The 20545-nt window shown below is 44.7% G+C and overlaps 1 protein-coding gene across 2 annotated transcripts in view; it reads left to right on the top strand.

Moving 5' to 3' along the window:
* WDFY3 (WD repeat and FYVE domain containing 3) overlaps positions 1 to 20545 on the top strand; it is a 279283-nt gene that overhangs the window by 86419 nt on the left and 172319 nt on the right. For both annotated transcript variants that reach the window (XM_066574359.1, XM_066574358.1), the window contains exons 4-8: positions 4646 to 4856; positions 7096 to 7219; positions 11046 to 11155; positions 12983 to 13144; positions 19990 to 20182. In XM_066574359.1, the coding sequence (XP_066430456.1) occupies positions 4677 to 4856; positions 7096 to 7219; positions 11046 to 11155; positions 12983 to 13144; positions 19990 to 20182 (769 nt within the window). In that variant the 5' untranslated portion in view covers positions 4646 to 4676. The remainder of the gene's footprint in view (positions 1 to 4645; positions 4857 to 7095; positions 7220 to 11045; positions 11156 to 12982; positions 13145 to 19989; positions 20183 to 20545) is intronic.

Raw genomic sequence — 20545 nt, 5'->3', positions numbered from 1 at the left:
TGATAACCACACCCACCTCAGTCAAACCCTGTTAACCTAGCGGTAGCAAGCAACAGGTTTAGGAATGTCATTAATGTTATTATACTCCCATTAAGATCTGTCCTTTTTTTTTTTTTTTTTTTTTCTCTCTTTAAACTTTAAACTGCTAGGACACCATTATGGCATTATGATCATGTGATCTCCACACCCACCTCAGTCAAACCCTGCTAATTATGCCACAGGCTAACAATAAGACCTGGCATCGGTTTAAGACAATAATAGTATATATAGGAACTCTTTGGATATTTTTTATCATCTAATCCACACGTTCATGAGGAGTATATAGATAGGTGAATTTCTGAATTTATATATATATCGAATAAGTGATTATTGACATTAACCCCTTGATGTATATTCCAGTCCATGTTTTCTGTTTAACCTATTGCACCATCATGTCTGCAGGCCATGCAATTGTTTGTTAGTTACCTGCACTATATAATGCAGGCATGTTGTAGATGTTTTTATGCTTGAGAAAGGCCGATATAACGGCCGAAACGCGTCGCAATAAAAAGGAATTATTATATATACCTTCTGAATTCTGCCTGCTACCTTGGATTCAGGGGTGCTTAACCACTAGCACCCCTGCGAAGTAAGTAACATCCACATCATATACACCTCGTTTGCACTACTTTGCATCATCTGCCATTTTCCAAAGCACCGGAGCGCTGGTTAATTTTCTGTTTTTCACATTGATACATCTTGTATCCAAGCTATAGGCGGTACAACAGGGTACTGGAGCCTCCATGCCCACCCGTATCACATCTTGTATCCAAGCTAGAGGTGGTACAACAGGATACTAGAGCCTCCATGCCCACTCGTATCACATCTTGTATCCAAGCTAGAGGTGTTACAACAGGGTACTAGAGCCTCCATGCCTGCCCATATTATATCTTGTATCCAAGCTAGAGGTGGTACAACAGGGTACTAGAGCCTCCATGCCCCCCTGTATCACATCTTGTATCCAAGCTAGAGGCAGTACAACAGGGAGCTAGAGCCTCCATGACTGCCTGTATCACATCTTGTATCCAAGCTAGATGCGGTACAGCAGGGTGCTAGAGCCTCCATGCCTGTCTGTATCACATCTTGTATCCAAGCTGCAGGTGGTACAACAGGGTACTAGATCCTCCTTGCCCACTGGTATCACATCTTGTATCCAAGCTAGAGGCGATACAACAGGGTACTAGAGCCTCCATTCCCACCTGTATCACATCTTGCATCCAAGCTAGAGGTGATACAACAGGGTACTAGAGCCTCCATGCCCGCCTATATCACATCTTGTATCAGATCTTGTATCCAAGCTAGAGGCAGTACATGTGTTGTATGTATGTATGTATGTATGTATGTATGTATGTATGTATGTATGTATGTATGTATGTGTTACAATGTAAATACTACATCTAGATCTATATATATATTTGTACGTTTAATGTGAATGCAGCCAGCAGAGTCTCTCTCTTTGAAGAAGTGGCCTGGGTTCATCTTTGGATTTATTGGATGTGACAACATAATTTAGTTTTTGCAGGCCTGCTGAGGGGCACGCAGCACGCTATGATATTATCTCCTCTTTGGTGCGGTAATAGGCTGATGAGAAGCCCTACATTATTAGGGCCCGCACACGCTTCCTGCTTTAGGGATGCCAAAGGTTGATCTCGCTGTAACAAATTGTAAAGAATGATGATTTGCATCAAGCTGACATTCGCTATAGGAAAGGGAACATTCGTTTTTGATTCCGTTACACGTACAAAACCCTTCTTATTTCAGCTAGTTCTACAGTGTAGTCGTCCTGGTCACATGCCATGAGTATAAGGCAAAACACGACCGCGTGCGAGCCCTGCTGGGGCGAGGGAGGCGCCGTGTGGGAGGCGGTGCTGTTACTTTTGGGAGCTGGATGAAGAACGAAAACCAGCAATTCTGGCCTGGTTTGTTTTTATTGTTCGGTTGTTTCTTTTGTTATGTAACATGCACCGAGCGCAATAAATGGTCTGAGAATTCTTTACGTAGGTCGTTAAACAGGTTAATACCAAGTCTGTGTTTTTGATTGTTTTTGTTTTTTTTTTTTCCTTTTTTTCCCCTCTTTAAAAAAAAAAAAAAAAGTACAAGAAATTTGTTAGAAAACCCCCTTTTTGCGCCCGTGTTTCACAGGTCAGTTTCCCATCTGGAGGCTTTTCTAACAAATTTCGCGCTGCATAGGTAGTAATTAGAGATGAGCGAGTATACTCGCTAAAGGCAATTGCTGGAGCGACCATTGCCTTTAGCGAGTATCTCCACCGCTCGAGACTGCAGGTTCGGGTGCCGGCGCGGGGGAGCGGTGAGTAGCGGCTGCCAGCAGGAGGGAAAGAGGGAGAGCAAGATCTCCCCTCCGTTCTGCCCCGCAGCTCCCTGCCCGCCGCCGGCACCCGAACCTGCAGTCTCGAGTGGGCAGGTACTCGCTAAAGGCAATGCTCGCTCGAGCAATTGCCTTTAGCAAGTATACTCGCTCATCTATGGTAGTAATATTATACCTGTAAGTACTCTGACAGGTCGCTGGTGAAACCCTGACTCCGTCATGGCCTAATGGGTTTCACTACATGATAGATAAGTTGTTTTTTTTTTTTTAGGCCTCTAGCTGCCATGGCAACCCATCGGTCCCCCACAATTGTGTCACTTAGATGCCTTGGTAGCTGTTTACTGCAGCATCTAAGGGGGTTCAATGGATGGAATAGAAGGTTTCTCTATCCCGGACATTGGAGCAGGGGCCTGGCTCTCAGTAGATGGTGAAAGGCCCGCTCCTACAGTTGCCGACATTCACATGGAGCGATTATTGTTCAGCTTCCTGTGATCCTGCGAGAATCTGAACGATTATCGGTTAATGTGAAAGAAATACAAGTTGCCATTCCTGAAGAGATAAGTTGATCATGGGCAACCAGTTGTTGAGAATTCACACAATTATAACAATAATAATCTTTATTTGTATAGCGCCAACATATTCCGCAGCGCTTACATAGACGGGGGGGGATACAGAAAGACAAAAGTACAAACATTACAGAACCACGGTTACATAGTAATCAGTTGATGGAAACAATAGGGGTGCGGGTCCTGCTCCAACGAGCTTACATACTACGAATAGTGGGGTGATACAGAAGGTGAAGGGCTGGAGATGTGCACGGTATGGCGGGGTGGAGAGTGAGGGGTGATATATACATAGACAATGGTCAGACATTTGGCTGTGTGACGGCAGAATCAGTATGACTGCAGGATCGGTTTATGATGGCTAGCAGGGATTGCAGTCAGTAGGTCAGGGAGCATGTTATCAGGCGGAGTACAGAGAGGTTTGTTTAGGGAATGCGGTATGCCTCCCTGAAGAGGTGCGTTTAGAGCACGCCTGAAGTTCTGCGAGTCCTGGATTGCTCGGGTAGCCTTTGGTAGTGCGTTGCAGAGGACCGGTGCTGCTCTGGAGAAGTCTTGGAGACGGGAATGAGAAATTCGAATTAAAGGGGCACTCAGTCTGGTTTCGTTGGCAGAGCGGAGAGCCCGGGCTGGGTGACGGATTGAGATGAGGGAGGCGATATAGGGGGGCGCTGCACTGTGGGGGGCTTTGTGGATGAAGGTGGCGAGTTTAAATTGAATTCTGTATTTAACGGGCAGCCAGTGCAGTGACCGGCACAGGGCAGAGGCATCCGAGTAGCGGCTGGACAGGAAGATGAGCCTGGCTGCTGCATTCAGGATGGATTGGAGAGGGTAGAGTCTGGTGCAGGGGAGGCTGATCAGCAACGAGTTGTAATAATCGAGGCGGAAGTGGATGAGGGCAACAGTGAGCGTTTTTAGCGCATCCACAATTAACTAGTATAACTCTTGAGAACCATTGAACAAGTGCTGGGTATACCTAGAAGGAAGCTAAAGGCCACTTCGGTTATTCATTTATTTATTTTTTCTTGTATTCATTCATTATTTTATCTGTCCTCCTAGTACGAATAAGTTGGTTAGCTATTTCTTTCTGTAAGAAACTTCTTTCTTTTTTTTCCCCCTTTTTTTGTTCATTTTCTAGTCTGTTTCACTAATCTGCCACAAAAACTGCTTACAATGAGATACAGGCACGCCTGCCACAGATACTGATCACATAGCTCCTGTCACACCGTTATAATAGAGGAGATCACAGCTCATGTCTATATACTTATGGTCTGCACCTTATTTAGGTGAATATAAAAGGTAATGATTATTAAACGGTCCCCCTTGCAGATAGAATAGTATAACCGTAGCTAAGGCTGTGCTGATGCATCATGGGATTGATGTGAAACTAAAAAGTTAAAAAATCTCACACTCAAAACGGTGCCCGATAAGCATCAGACAGGAGGCTGCACTGCACGGAAGTTACTACAATACAAAGAGCAGACCTCCAGAGTAGGACAGGCAATCAAATGAGGGGGGGGTAGGCATAGAAAAATGTGTTTTCGCCGGAGTGGCCACTTATAACTCGGGAGTTTGCTAACAAACTGATGTGCATGCAAGCAACTCAACGTTTCCCCATGTATTCATCTTTTATGCTTTTACTCAGTTCTGTCTTATATACACAGATCTTTAGTACAATCCAACTATGAAGGAACACTTAGTTTTCTTTCTCTTCCTATAGGTGAGAGCGTTGCATTAACAGAAGTGCAACCATGAATATGGTGAAGAGAATAATGGGCCGGCCTCGGCAGGAGGAGTGCAGCCCGCAGGACAATGCCCTTGGCTTGATGCATCTAAGGAGGCTCTTCACTGAGCTCTGCCACCCTGCCAGGCACATGACTCAGAAGGAACAGGAGGAGAAGCTTTACATGATGCTGCCAGTCTTCAATAGGGTAAGTGGAATGTATCGAGGATTTCTTCGTCTGTCCCTTATGTGCAGTTCTGTCACGTTGTTGTCCGCATTAGAACAATTGGAAAATTGTGCGGTTTCTGAAACGCTGTGATTTTAGCTCTAATTCAATCAGTAAAGCATGAAGTCTCTCATTTCTCATTTATTTTTATAGTGTGACTCATAACGAGGTAAAACAAAGCACTGTCCAAATAATAAAACTGTTTTCTAGAGCAGCACTTTGTGTCGGTCCCTACTGTAACTGGCGAATATAGGAACTATGGTCTGCCATGTACAGGTTTTTAAAGAGTACTATTACTTGCCTGACCCTCTTTCCCTCTTCCACTTTTCATTTTTTTTGTGTATGTTACGTCCCCTCGCTCACCTAGGTGGTCTCCTTAAGCAGTGATGATACCCTTCCCGACTCACATCTATAGGCTTCTCACTAGCAAAGCCAGAAACCTACTGCACACTGATGAGGGTCAATCACCCCGTAACAGCTGTCTGTGTATGGTTGTTCTGGCTTTAGGTCACAATTCCCAGTCATTGTGATAAGGCTTGTCTAAAAAGTCTGATATTGACTTGCAGGAATGCTAGGTGGTGCTACAGAGGTATTGGTCCATCTTTTTATTTGCATATTTCCCAGAGGAGCATGGGATGTCCTCACACACCACCACAGGTGCTCTCCTTAAGGAGAAATGATAACCTACCTTACTCCTATAGTCACACAATCACCTAGTCATATAAATCCATAGCTTATAGGCCTTGGACTTTCCATTAGGAATACCCACATAACAGCCCACATGTGCCATTGTGATTTCCTCCTCTTAAAGTTACCACTCAATAGACAGCAGGGAACCTCCTAGAAATATGGTCAGACATGCAATTTTAGATACATGTATCCTGAGCAAGCAATGTATACTGCTCTGTATTGAGTTGGGAGAAAAAAAACAGACAATAGGCAACTGTAAATAATACAATATATCAATTTGTCAAAATTAAACATGCTTCTTATAAGCAACAGAGCTGCATCTAGAAGTACTACCGGGGCACTACTAAAATAGCCCACTAAAGGGGTTGTCCCATGAAATATGTTGCTTAGAGTTAGATCCAGCCTATAATTATAAACTTTTTTTGTACTTACATTTATTCAAAAAAACTGTTTCTATCCCCAGATATTCCATGATTAATTTTAGAATAGCGCCACCTGCTGTTTCTATTGTGTCCATTTCAATAATTGTTCCTTGATGGTCACACATACTCAGTCGTGCTTTTCTTTTTGCTTCACGGTATATGTGGGGGGAATCCCTGGTGGGTCAGGTGGCAGCTTCTGAAGTTGCGGTGTCTTCTCTGATGTTGGGGTACTTTTACACTGGACAAGTAACGGCCACGTCGTCCCAACGACTATCACTCCTGGACTTTCACACAGGGCCGATGGCCGTTCAGTGAATGGAGGCGGAGCAGATCCCTTCTGGCTGCCCACCTCTATTTACTGTGAACAGGCAGTCCTTTTATCCCTTTTGCAATCCAATTTTGGATTCAGGGTTTCCTAGTGAGGTTTCTCTTTCTGTCATTCTACAATGGCACCATCTGCTGGCTAGAGCCAGTACTGCGGTATGGGACATACTGCAGAGGCCCCTGACAACAGAGCGGCCAGTAATATACAGTAAGACTACCTTGCCGCACGCCTTCTCACATCGGAGCTGTACAGCCTTCAATCAGAATGTCTAAAGACCTCAGACAGTGGATTGGAAAGGGTTAAAGATAAACTACTGCCTGTTTTATACTGAGTAAGAAGTTGCTCACTAGTTTGTTTCGTCTCACTGACAAGTGATGAATGAGTGATTTTCTCACTCAATACCTTTTTCAGTTCCTGCATTTACATGGGATAAGTATCGCTTAAAATCACTCGTTTCAGCCATTTTTTTTTATTTGGCTGATGATTGGCCCGTGTAGAAGTACCCTTAGAAGAGATGTTGAGCAGGTAATGAGAACAAGACGTGTTACTGCAGAGGAGCCAGACTGAGCATGTGTGACCACCATGGCGCAATTACTGAGATGGACACAGAATAGAAACAGCAGGTGGCGCTATTCTAATAGAAGTCCTGCAATGTCTGGGTATAGAAAATTTTTTAAATTAAAGTAGATACAAAAAATGTTTTAATTATGGACTGGATTTACCTATGAACAATTTTTGTGGGACAACACTTTCAAATGTTTCATTCTTACCATTTTGTCTTTAGGTATTTGGAAGTGCACCTCCCAGCACAATGACTGAAAAGTTCTCAGACCTTTTACAGTTTACTACACAAGTTTCCCGATTGATGGTCACTGAGATAAGAAGGAGAGCATCCAACAAGTCCACAGGTCAGTAAAGAGACTATAGCGGATGCTTTATTAGGCACCCTTTAACATCGCATCGAACAATCTTTATTCCGGAATGTTCCTTACTGATTTGTGATTGAAAAAAAATCTGTGTTCTTTAACAGATACTTCAGTTGAAACTCTGGTTTAACCTAAAATTTTCATACTTTTGACAAATTCAAATAAACCAAAATTATTATAAATTCATCATATCCTAGATTTTCTAAAAGTATACAGCTTGCACATAGGGAAACTATCACCGTGCACTTCATAATCACGGGCGGCTTCGTGCAATTTTGAATCGCCGCCGGATGTTTTGTAAATAATTGCATAGAATTTCATGTTTGTGGTAAAAAACTGATCCAGGAGAAACATGAGCTGGACAAAACCGGCTAAAAACAAAAGTTAAGAATGCTCTGAATGGATATATGCCACTTAGGCCTCGTTCACACGGGCGACACGGGATCGCCGCCAGAAAATCGTAGCGATATCACATTGCTGGTCCCTGCGATATCGCTGCGGTTTCTCGCGGTGACGCTGCGACTTTGTAGCACCACATGCAAGGATTTTCAGGGGAGGCTTGAAATATAAGTCCTTCCCCGAAAATACGCAGTAGCTGAAGAAGAATAAAAAAATACACATACATCACCTTAGACGCGCTGTCAGCCCGGCCGCATCTTCTCCCCGGTCCCCTTCACTGATCTTGTCATCTGGCCAGGGATTGAAAAATCCCCACCTCCTGGAAGCGCTGGCTGTGATTGGCTAAGCATCAGCCAATTACAGCCAGCACTCGATGAATGGCTGTGATTTGTTCAGTCACAGCTATTCATCGAGTGCTGGCTGTGATTGGCTAAGCGTCAGCCAATCACAGCCAGCGCTTCCAGAAGGCTGGGATTTTTCAATCCCTGGCCAGATAACAATGAAGAGAAACTGTTCCGGGACCTGAGGAGAAGCTACTTTGGCATCTGAGAGCGCTTGTGAAGTGATGTATGTATTTTTTTTTTTTTTGCCTGCAGCTAGGGCTTAGATTATAGCTTTGACAGTAGGATTTCCTACTGTCAAAGTTGCACTGCACGAAAACCGCGTTTTCGTGCGCAGCGATGCAACAGAGAGGAAGGCTGTATAGGAAAACATGGGCTACAAAACCTCACGAGTCGCGGGCATATTGCCGGACCCACGAGGTTTTTGCATTGGGTTGTTGCATGCTACAAAATATCGCATCTGTAAAGTAACCCATAGGAAGGCATGGGCTTCACGTACATGCGATTTGTAGCATTGCTGCTAAATAGCGCAGGTTTGTCGCCTGAGTGAACGAGGCCTTATGAGCATGTCTATGTGCACATTCACCAGATCTCGGGGGACAAATAATTCTGCTATCTAGATGGCAGTAGACATTTAGTGTCATGGAGTCATCAAATGTCTTGGATTAGGTGCAGGGTAATTTGGTTGGTAGCTGCTTGTCTGCTCACTCCCTTAGTAGGTGCAAAAAATATCATCTTGAGTGGTGGCGAAGGATCGGCCAAGGTTCGGGGAAAGCACAGTACTGAAGTCTTCTCCCAAAATGAGGTTGTCCATACATTAGGAGAAACTGGCATGTTAGAATAGAAGCTGTTGTTGGGTGTATTGGGGCACATACCTTTAATAGCGTATATTTGTTACTGCCTATGAGTAAGGGTGCGTTCACACGAACGTATATCGGCTCGGTTTTCACGCCGAGCCGATATACGTTGTCCTCATGTGCAGGAGGGGAGGCTGGAAGAGCCCAGGAGCAGAAACTCAGCTCCCGCCCCCTCTCTGCCTCCTCTCCACCCCCTCTCCACCCCTCTGCACTATTTGCAATGGGGAGAGGCGGAACGGGGGTGGGGCTTAGCCCCGCCCCTGTTCCGCCTCCTCTCATTGCAAATACTGCAGAGGGGCGGAGAGGAGGCAGAGAGGGGGCGGGAGCTGAGTTTCTGCTCCTGGGCTCTTCCAGCCTCCCCCCCCCGCCCTGCACATGAGGACAACGTTTATCGGCTCGGCGTGAAAACCGAGCCGATATACGTTCTTGTGAATGCAGCCTAAGGGAGTGTGGATAAATCTACTGTCTGGGTTAGTTTGTTCTTCTTGGAGTTTATTTTTTGGAGTAGGATGGCTTCGCCCCTGGATTTGAGTGTGAAGGTGGTTCTCTGGCAGTGACCAGTCCCAAGAGTCCATAGGATGGGTTTCCAGTCCGCCAGAATGTAACATTTAGGCTGAACCTTTAATGTGTCAAGATGAGTTTCTGTGAATTTTTAAAAAAATTTTAGTCCACATTTCAAGACCTGAATGAGATTGTGTTAGAGGTGCGATAGGCAAGTGGTTGTGTCCAGAGTTGGGGGCACATCTATGCCTGCATGCGGAGTTGGCTCAGTAAAGTTGAGATGCGTTGGGTTCCGACGATACCCTGTCCCAGTGAGCACGCTTCTCTGGATGCCAAACTCGAAATTGGAACCTGCATGCCCATAGAGAAAGGGGGTAAGCAGGTGTCTGAAATAAGGAAATGGTATATTGAAGTACACATTTGCAAATACGAATTAGAGGGTAAAGAACCGTGTCATTTACTCCAGAACAGACCGTGCCTGCTCGTTAACCAACCAAACGAAGGCTCTGAATGTCTGAGCAGGCTCTCTGGCAGTTGCATTTGCCTAAAGTGGGGTCCTCCAGCTTCACAGCCCGTGAATGTAGGCACTTAGTTGTTTAGCCTAGCAAGATATTGGAATCGGACCTCGTGGTCAAAGTACTTGCAGTTAGGGGAGAGCAGCTTTCTTTTGTCCAATATGGCCACTGAAGAGTCCTGGACTATTAGGATACGGTATCTTCTGGCAATGACTGTACAATGTTGATAAGATGCCTGGAGAATTTACTTCCCGCTTTGGAAGTGAAGATACTTGGAAATGGGTGGATTAAAACTCGTATAATCATTTCTGGAGTGCCAAACGGGTCAAATGACTTTGTTCTTCTGATATATGAGGAATCGGACATGTCTACGCAGTGCACCCTTGTCCCTTGCTGTTACCCTACTATGTACCGCTTCTCTTTGCCCTGACATGTAAACTACATGTGAGCAGCCATGCATGGATATTTCTGTGTCCAGATGATTTGGGGCCGCACAGAATAGCATTGTGGGCAGTATGTGGCCCCCGGCCATATGTTCTGCAACTTTGAGGTAGATGCTTAAAGAGTATTTCTGGCCAGCTGTGCTGCATTGACAGCTTGTGATCAACACGCTCAATGCCAGTTGGACATCGGCAGGCCATGGCTTCAGGGTCCAAGCTCGAGGACATGGTGATTTGGTGGAGTGGTGGGCATCACCAGTATATAGGTGAATGATGCTTTAGGGTCTTTGTGTGTGTGTATATGTTCATAGACCTGCTGTGGCTGTCTGTTGGCGCATGAAGGGGTTGCTATGTGAGCGCTGGCGGCCTGTAGCGTCAGCGTCCTCCTCGACCTTCGATTTCTGTGTAGTCCGTTCACCACAATCCACGCTGGAGGGAACTGCTTTGGGGAGGGTCGTTGCTGGTATTGCACAGGCGTGTTCTGCAGATGATGTCTAGATGGAGGATGGAGGTTGCAATTGGGTGTGTGTCCATAGTGTTGGGTCCCGAGGTCCCTGGACAAATGCTCGCTGATGCCTGAGATGTATAGGGGGTGGTTGGTGGTCTCTCCAGATTAGTGTAAGATGGATGCTTTGCATGTTATATGGATTTTGCAGTTTAGTCGGGGATTGTGGCCATTCAGAAGTTCCGATGTTTTTGGATTTTATGGACCACGTTGATCAGATACTTGACCGTCCATGTCTGTTTTTTCCCAGAGGCTGCCAGTCGAGCCATAGTCCAGTTCCTTGAAATCAACCAGAGTGAAGAGACCAGCAGAGGGTGGATGCTTCTTACAGTGATTAATCTCTTGGCCTCGTCTGGGCAGGTAGGTACTGTACCCCACTCCGGGACTACGTATGGTTTTATCCAGTGCTTATAAATATGTTGTTAATCACTTCACTTAACCACGGCGTCTGCTGTTTATTAATATGGTCAACTAGTGCCAAGTGTTAACAAAACCCTGTCTGGAGCTAATAATACTATAAGATGTTGCTCAACGTGAACTGCTAATAGACACTAATGTCCATTAGCCGCTTATTACCTTCATTTGCATGTAAATGAGCCTCCATGAGCTCTATGCAGAGAACAGCAGGTGGTCTGTTCTTTGCATTCAGCTCCTTTTTTTCTGGAGCAGAGCTACAAGCTGAATACAATGTAATCAGCGCTCATCTGAAGAAAACAGCACCATGGACAGCAAACACCGCATGCGGTCTGTGTTATCTTCTCTTCAGCTGAACGATGGATTTTATGCTTACCTAAAAATCATTGTTCAGCCGAAGAGTGAAAGATGGGAGTATTTACATACAACAATTATCACTTAAACAATGGCTTTTGAGCGATTTAATCGTTAGTATAGATGAGCAAGTATACTCGCTAAAGGCAATTGCTCGAGTGAGCATTGCCTTTAGCGAGTATCTCCCCCGCTCGAGACTGCAGGTTCGGGTGCCCCCGCTCCCTCCTGATGACAGCCGCTACTTACCACTCCCCCGCGCCGGTACCCGAACCTGCAGTCTCAAGCGGGGGAGATACTCGCTAAAGGCAATGCTCGCTCGAGCAATTGCCTTTAGCGAGTATACTCGCTCATCCCTAATCGTTACGTGTAAATGGGCCTTTATACTACAATGTTTCAATACCTATGACAATGTTTACTGTGCAATTACATCTGGCAGGCTCCTATCAGTCACCTTGAACTCCGTCCCACATTTTCAACCCAAAAATGTTAGCCTCTTTTCTTCAAGTCTGTCTTCTCCATACGAAGCAACAGTGATGCATGGATGGGTTTACTGTACCAGCACTTACATTATTTTTACGTCTAACTTAAAGGTCTACACAGCAACCTCAAATGTGTCCTTGTTCACCCCATTCCAACATCTTCTGATGGTTCCCTGTAATAACTTGGGCCACCTTTTTCAGATCAAAGGAGCCGTAGACTATTTCCCGTTAATCTGCCATTAGGGTTATTTTTGTTATAAGCAGAAATATGATAATTTTTTTTTTCCTTTTTACCAATTCAAAAATAATGTGATACCGTACATTCCCTTTAAGGGAACTGAGAGGGAGGCATTGTGCCGTACCAACTGCCCGATCTGCCGCAATGAATAGTTTTTGCAATTAAAGATGTATTCCCATCTTAGACTTTTATGGAATGCTCACAGGACATGCCAAAAAAGTCTGAGGGGTGCGGGTCCCAGAGATGAAACCCCATCCTATGTCTAGCTGTTGCCCGACCACCCCTGACGGGGCTGTATCAGGTGCCTAGGGTTAGTTGGGGTTACGGAAACAGCAGAGCAGGCTTCACTTCACTGTTTTTGTGGCCCCCATAGAAAGTAAGAGAAGTTACACAAAGAGCGTAATTCTTTCACTATATTCATCTCTTTGAAAATGCCAAAAATGTCACTGACCACCCCCCCCCCCCCCCCCCAAAAAAAATATAAAAAACCTAAATAATAATGCAGCTTTAGATTGATTCGGCGGTACATTGACCGTCTCTAGTTTGTTTATATAAGCTCGGTAATAATTGGACTGTCTAAATGGCAAAGCCGTCTGCTACATACTATAGAAGATCAATGGATAATCGTCTGTCCAATCAGGTCAGCTGCTTCTTGAAATGTTTGATACAATTACAGTATTTTTATTTATTTTTTATCCTTAGAAAACTGTGGACTGCATGACCACGATGTCCGTGCCTTCCACCCTGATTAAATGCCTCTACCTGTTTTTTGACCTCCCGCATGTGCCTGAGGTACCTGGAGGAGCAGAGAATGAGTTACCCCTGGCAGAGCGGAGAGCCTTGCTTCAGAAAGTCTTCGTGCAGGTAAGAAGGTGTTTCCATAAATACGGTTGCTGTGCAATCGGAAATTCCGTAGCAAATCCGGTCCTGTCTGCCCCCCCACCCTAAATCAGCGGCATGTCTGAATTCGGCTGATGCAGCGCCTCCTTCACCTCCCAATTCTTCACACTATTGGTGCAGTCTTTCACCCAGTATCTGGAGGCCTTGAGTGAGAATAGCGCCGCTAGTCAGATGATGCGGAAGTGGTATCACCTGATCGGCGGCACTGCACTCACTACAGGCCGGTGTCTACCAGATGAAAGGCTGCGCAAAGAATTGAGGAGGTGATGGTGGCGCAGGATCTGCCCAAATTTTCTACACATACACAACTGATTTAACTTTTTCCAATCCACTGTCTGATGTCTTCCAACATTCTGATTAAAGGCTGTACAGCTCCGAAGTCGGAAGATGTCCGGCAGGGTATTTTTACTGTAGATTACTGGCCGCTCTGTTGTCGGGGGCCTCTCCGGCATGTCGCATACGGCAGTACTGACTCTAGCCAGCAGATGGCGCCATTGTAAAATGGCAGAAAAAAAAGCCCCCTAGGAAACCCTGAATCCAAAATTGGATTGCAAAGGGTTAAAGTCAAAATCCGCACCAATTCTGCACGTTTTGATTCTGTCTTGGATGCGGAAATGCTGCGGAATTTGCAGTCAAATTTTCCATTGCAGAAATTCTGCAGCCTTTCTGCCCCATGTGAACATACCCAGTGATCTACTTAAAAGTATGTTAGGCTGTGTACCCCAGAGTGTAAGTTTCTCATCTCAGCTTTTAATAATGAGTGCTCGATGTTGTTTTCATGCACCATTCCATATGGGGCAGAATCGAAGACTTGAATTACTGCAGTTCTTTACTCTCTCCCTGCTCCGTATAGAGTGCTAAAATAACTTTGCCAACCACGGCAAAAGGACCAACTGTTTGCGTGTCTGTAGAGGAGACCTGCTAGTAATGGCCTTCCAACATCCTCGGTACTGATTCAAGTAGTATGTGGAGGGAAATTAACAGCGGGGAGGGAAGCAGTGGAAAGTGTGATGAGAGCTAGCGGGCTTGTAAAAGCGGTGACCATGACCGGGTTGGAGCGCTACTGTATCCGTAAGGGTCAACAAAGGAACTACATAGGAAGATCTAAGAGCACTGCTTAGTTCTCTCTTTTTCATTCGAGGTTCGCTTTAAAGCTTGATCTACATCAAAGTAGTCAAGTAACTAATGACCTTGCATAATCTAATGATGATAAGCTCATCTGCTTATGCGCTGGAGGGTTTTGAGTGTATTAATTTATCAGTGGGTCATGTAATTCTGGAAGATATGAAATATACTTAAAACTAGAAATTCCTGAATACATTAGAAAGTCTTACTATAAATGAGCAGAAACTCCTAAACTTCCCTACAAGCAAGCTGTGCATTAAAGGGGTTGTCCAGGTAAGAAAAACATGGCCTCTCTCTTCTGGAAACAGCGCCACACCTGTCCATGGGTTGGATGCGGCATTGCAGCTCTGCTGTTGAAACAAATAAGACTCCCTTGCATTAAGGTCTGGGGCGGTTTTTATAAGAAAGTAGCCATGTTTTTGCAATTCCGGACAATTGATTCTAATTGTATACATTTGTTTTACTAGTATTCTTTCCGGCCATTGCTGAAGAAGGGTCTGCGTCCCTGAAACGCGTTATTTGTGCTCGCTATCCGATAATTAATAAAGAAGAAATTGGCTTAATCCCTTTTGTTTTTAAGCGCTTTACATTACAAGGGTTTCGCCAACAGTCCATCATTTTCTCCTCTTTACAATTAAAGGGGTTGTCCCGCGCTGAAACGGGTTTTTTTTTTTCAATAGCCCCCTCGTTCGGCGCGAGACAAACCCAATGCATGTGTTAAAAAAAAAAAACCGTTTAGTACTTACCCGAATCCCAGCGCTGCGGTGACTTCTTCCTTACCTTAGCTAGATGGCCGCTGGGATCTTCACCCACGATGCACCGCGGGTCTTCTCCCATGGTGCACCATGGGCTCTGTGCGGTCCATTGCCGATTCCAGCCTCCTGATTGGCTGGAATCGGCACACGTGACGGGGCGGAGCTACGAGGACCAGCTCTCCGGCACGAGCGGCCCCATTCACCAGGGAGAAGACCGGACTGCGCAAGCGCGTCTAATCGGGCGATTAGACGCTGAAATTAGACGGCACCATGGAGACGAGGACGCCAGCAACGGAACAGGTAAGTGAATAACTTCTGTATGGCTCATAATTAATGCACGATGTACATTACAAAGTGCATTAATATGGCCATACAGAAGTGTATAACCCCACTTGCTTTCGCGGGACAACCCCTTTAAGCATTTCTATGCCCCGTTACCTCTGGTGACGGTAATTGAACCGACAGCACCCTACCAACTATCCTTGATAAGAGTCGCTCCACCCTTCTCTTCTCTTGGATTCCAATTCTAGGGCCACTGTATATTTCTATTGTCCTTGAGAGCCTTTTTTTGTCTTTTTCCGAGATTGAATTTGTACCTCCTACTTTTTTTTTTTTTTCTCTCTCAATCTTTTCTTATGGAGGAAAACAAGACTTGGGTCTCGGGGCACTTAGTCCATCTGAACCTTTTACCTGTATGATGTGATGTAACTGTTCTCCAATGTCCACTTCTTTCATTATGCGTCACCCAGGTTTCATCAATGTGTAGTTATTTCTCAGTTACGGTGCCCTTTGTTCTTAGACTTGGCAGATTTCATGGATGGATTGCTTCAGGAATTTCTACATGTGGTCCACCACAATTTTGTATGACACACGTCTCTACATTTTTTGTTAATGTTCTATTCTGTTAATTGTTTGGGTTAATATGTGTGGACAGCCCCCGGAAAACTTTATTACTTTTGTCATATTGCGTAAAACAAGACATTTTCAATTCGAAGGATTCAAGAACTTCTTGAAGATTTTCAAAAAACGTCTTCAAAAATTTCTTCCTAAATTAGGTAAAAGCTACCGTAGTAGATTCTTGAATTTTTTGTAGTTTGCTGAAGCGTGGCTAGATGACAGCCTTGCTTCTCTTAACCTCTTAAGGACCAAGCACTGTAAATTTACTGCGCTTGGTCCTGGGCTTTAATCCAAGTCGATACTAAAAATACGGCGTGATATTAAAGCTCCTGTTCCTGCATTGTAGTAAGAGTAGGTCTGGTCATCTGCTGTTCGTTGCAGCAGAGGCCATGGAGGAGAAGAGAGAAGCTGTTGCTAATGCTTCTGCCTTCTGCTTTATAGGCTACATAGCACTATGTAGTGAAGAGAGAAAGCGGAAGTTTTCCTTTGGCTGTTCGACCCGGCAATCACATGACCCTTGGGGGCTCCCTGCAATGGCAAATCTGCAGGGTCCTAGCGGACCTAGATCAGTTCTGTTAGGGAGTACCGTCACTACAGGGGGATGCCCAAGTTACAAAAATAAAGACAATGCGATTGTCCCAGTTGGAAAAAAAAAAAAAGACAATATGAATGTCTCCCAAAGGTCTTATATAATGTCAGGGGGGGATAATGTCAGGGGGGGATAAAGATGTTTAAAAAGTTGTAAAAAAAAACAAACAAACTACAGAAAAAAATAATAGTAAAAAAATATATATAATGACCCGCCGCCGACGTACGTATAGAGTAAATACGCTACACTAATTAAATAAAAACTATTAATTTAATTTATTTTTTTTTCTAAATCTTTAACCTCTAATAAAACTAAAAACCTCTTAAAAAAAAAAAAAAAAAAAACCAGCAAAAAGTCAATGAAAAAGATACCCCTGTATGTCACAGGGGGAAAAAAAAGCAAAAATAATTTTGGTAGCTGAAGAAAAAAAAACAAAAACGTAAAACTACCACTTGGGTAAAATCCCTAAAAAGCAGGATCAAAACACTCTGTTTTGATCTCTCTCACTCTTCCTCCTGCTCCCCCCCCCACAGCCCACCCGAGCCTGCTCGGATCACTAAGCAGTTACTCGAGAAGAGCGATGCTCGCTCGAGTAACTGCCTTACCGAGTAGGCTCGCTCATCTCTAGTCTTGCCCCCAATTTAGCTTTAATCACCAAGAAGTTTTCAGTTCTTCAGTGTTCTTTTCCAAGTTTCACCTACTTGCCAACCCTGTCCATTTAACTACTTTCTTCTGGTTGCTACGGTCAGCTCATCCTAGCAACTGCTTGACTATTATTTAAGAGTCAAGCATTAAAGCTGAAAATCTTCACGATCTTTAAGGTGGTAAATAGGAAAATATTTGAAGGTTATATGGATTTACTTTGTATTTCCTCCACACATTCGACGTCTCCAAATCTTGTGATGCAGAGAGGTGGGCATCTTGCCAATAAAGTGATTTAGCCTTGTAGCACTTGGAGGAGCGGTAGCAGGAATACTAAGGAATCAACCCCTCCACTAAATCTGCATCAGAAATCTTTCTATGTACTGCTGCCTTTGCAATAGTTCTTTCCATCTGGCGTCAGCAGTTATCGATCTGTTTAATATCCCCTCTGCAATTTCCTAATAGAATATTTGATAAGCCATCTGCCTCGATGATGATTCCCAGTCTAAATGGGAATGTTCAGCTTTAGTTTAAGATCTTCATCTTCATTATGTTCCGTGGCGATGGTTTGCTGAACATCTTTGTGTTGCTGATATTAAAAGGGAATTAGACATTCACAAACCAAACATATTACGCTCTCAGCATTTTGTTATTGAATGAGATTTCTATATTAACAGACAAAAATGAGCTTTTATCATTTGGCCACTTGTCGTTAGTGGAATCATGTGTTGGCAATCTGATATAATTGGAAGAAATGTGGAATTATCAGATTGGTTACTTATTTTAGGAACGGCGATACTTGCCGTAGAGGAGACTTACCGGAAGAAAATTTATACAAAGCCCTTCAGCGTACATAAAAATGTGAAAATATTTCCTATATAGAGATCACTTAAACTTGCTGCGCTGCACTACTGGGGAATTCCAATGACACATCCCCTTTTACATGCTGAGCTGCACTACTGAGGGATTCCAATGACACGTCCCCTTTTACATGCTGTGTGGCACAACTGGGGGATTCAAATAGCACATCGCTTTTTTAGATGCTGTGCTGCACTACTGAGGGATTACAATGACACGTCTCTTTCTACATGCTGAGCTGCACTACTGAGGGATTCCAATGACACAACGCCTTTTAGATGCTGTGCTGCACTACTAAGGATTCCAATGACCCTTCTCTTTTTAGATACTGTGCTGCACTACTGAGGGGTTCTAATGATGCATCCCTTTTTTAGATGCTCCACTGCACTACTGAGGAATTCCAATGATGCGTCACTGAGGGATTCCAATAACCCGTCCCTTTTTAAATGCTGCGCTGCACTTCTGAGGGATTCCAATGATGCGTCCCTTCTTGGATGCTGCGCTGCACTGCTGAGGAGGGATTCCAATGACACATCCCTTTCTACATGCTGAGCTGCACTACTGAGGAATTCCAATGACGCATCCCTTTTAGATGCTGCGCTGCACTACTGAGGGATTCTAATGATGCGTCCCTTCTTGGATGCTGCGCTGCACTGCTAAGGAGGGATTCCAATAACGCATCCCTTTTGGATGCCGCGCTGCACTACTGAGGGATTCCAATGACACATCCCTTTCTACATGCTGAGCTGCACTACTGAGGGATTCCAATGACGCGTCCCTTTTAGATGCCGCGCTGCACTACTGAGGGATTCCAATGACGCGTCCCTTTTAGATGCCGCGCTGCACTACTGAGGAATTCCAATGACGCGTCCCTTTTAGATGCCGCGCTGCACTACTGAGGGATTCCAATGACGCGTCCCTTTTAGATGCCGCGCTGCACTACTGAGGGATTCCAATGACGCGTCCCTTTTTTAGATGTTGTGTTTTCCGTGTGGGTTCATAGCACCCTTCGCATGAAACTTACACAAATATGTATGTTGGGATTTGTAGTTCTTCTAATAACTACAGTTCTAGTTCAACGTGATGATTTAGATCCACATAGGCTCTCCATAATGATACTGGAACGGACAGATATTGGAAGGGGGGCCGTTGTTATCACAGTCATTCAGTCCTGAAGTCTAAGGCTGGGCTCGCAGTAGCATGTTCTGGCTGCGAGATATACGTGCGCGGCATGCAGCCATATATGTAATGACATTGTGTCCTAGCTGTGTGCCACTCATAGCCATGTACTGTCTTGACGTGTTTATGTAATACATGCCAAGATTGAACCTGCTGCGTATTTCGCCCAAGTCGTGTGAGCAGGAACATGGTCACCTATGGCATATTGGTGCAGCGTATTACACGCACAATATCCGCACGCGGAATACGCTGCACTGACACACCCGTGTAAGCCCGGCCTTATGGTGCTTTTATGGATTTGCGCCGACTCATTTACTTAAATGGCCTATTGTGATGCATAATGCGCACCAAAATAGGCCATGGCGCGTCATTTCTTTTTTTTTTACACTCATGTGAACAAAGCCATTGTAGTACTATAGGCACCAGTCATGGGATGGCCATGACGCAGTTGGGCTGCTTTCATATCTGTGGTGGGGATTCCCTTTTCTGGTTCCATTCAGGGAGCGGGAAAGGGGAATCCCCTCTCTGAATGGATCAGTCTTCTGACAAAACTGAACAGCGGCGAACAGACCCCATTGACTAGAACGGAATCCTTTTGGTTTGCCCTTCATTTTCCTGCATGCCGCACTATTTCTTCGGGTATGTTGTGCCGATCTGAAGGCGGCCTTACGGAAACCATAAAGATTGGTGGGAAAGTTACAAATGTTTGAAATCATTCAAGCTGAAACAATTCTTAAAAAAAAAGCATTTTTCTTCCCCCGCAGATTTTAGTGAAGTTGTGTAACTATGTATCTCCAGCGGAGGAGCTGGCCCAAAAAGATGATCTCCAGCTCCTCTTCAGTGCAATAACCTCCTGGTGTCCCCCCTACAACCTTCCTTGGAGAAAAAGTGCTGGTGAAGTCCTGATGACCATTTCCCGACACGGGCTCAGCCTAAATGTAGTGAAGTATATACACGGTAAGAACCTTCGATCTTTTTCAGAGATTGATGAAACTGCATCTTTCTTTTTGTAGTTTTTTGTTTTATATTCTCATGTCTGTTCTCCCAGCAATTCTCCCATGAGTGCAATGTGCGGCTCCGGCCAATCCTCTGTGCTGTATGCAGGGAAAATGGCTATTGTCACTTTGTTATGATTGGTAGGCAAAGAGTTAATGTGGCTTTACACGGGATGATTATGTCCCAAGACGTAACTCTTTCCAATCCACTGTCTGACGTCTTCCTACATTCTGATTGAAGCTTGTACAGCTACAATGTCAGAAGACGTCCGACTGGGTATTCTCACCGTCTATTGCCAGCCACTCTGCTGTTGGAGCCTCTCTG

The sequence above is a fragment of the Eleutherodactylus coqui genome, chromosome 7 (assembly GCF_035609145.1).
Source record: "Eleutherodactylus coqui strain aEleCoq1 chromosome 7, aEleCoq1.hap1, whole genome shotgun sequence".
Taxonomy (NCBI): Eukaryota; Metazoa; Chordata; class Amphibia; order Anura; family Eleutherodactylidae; genus Eleutherodactylus; species Eleutherodactylus coqui.
This window is presented reverse-complemented; position numbering and strand designations above follow the sequence as displayed.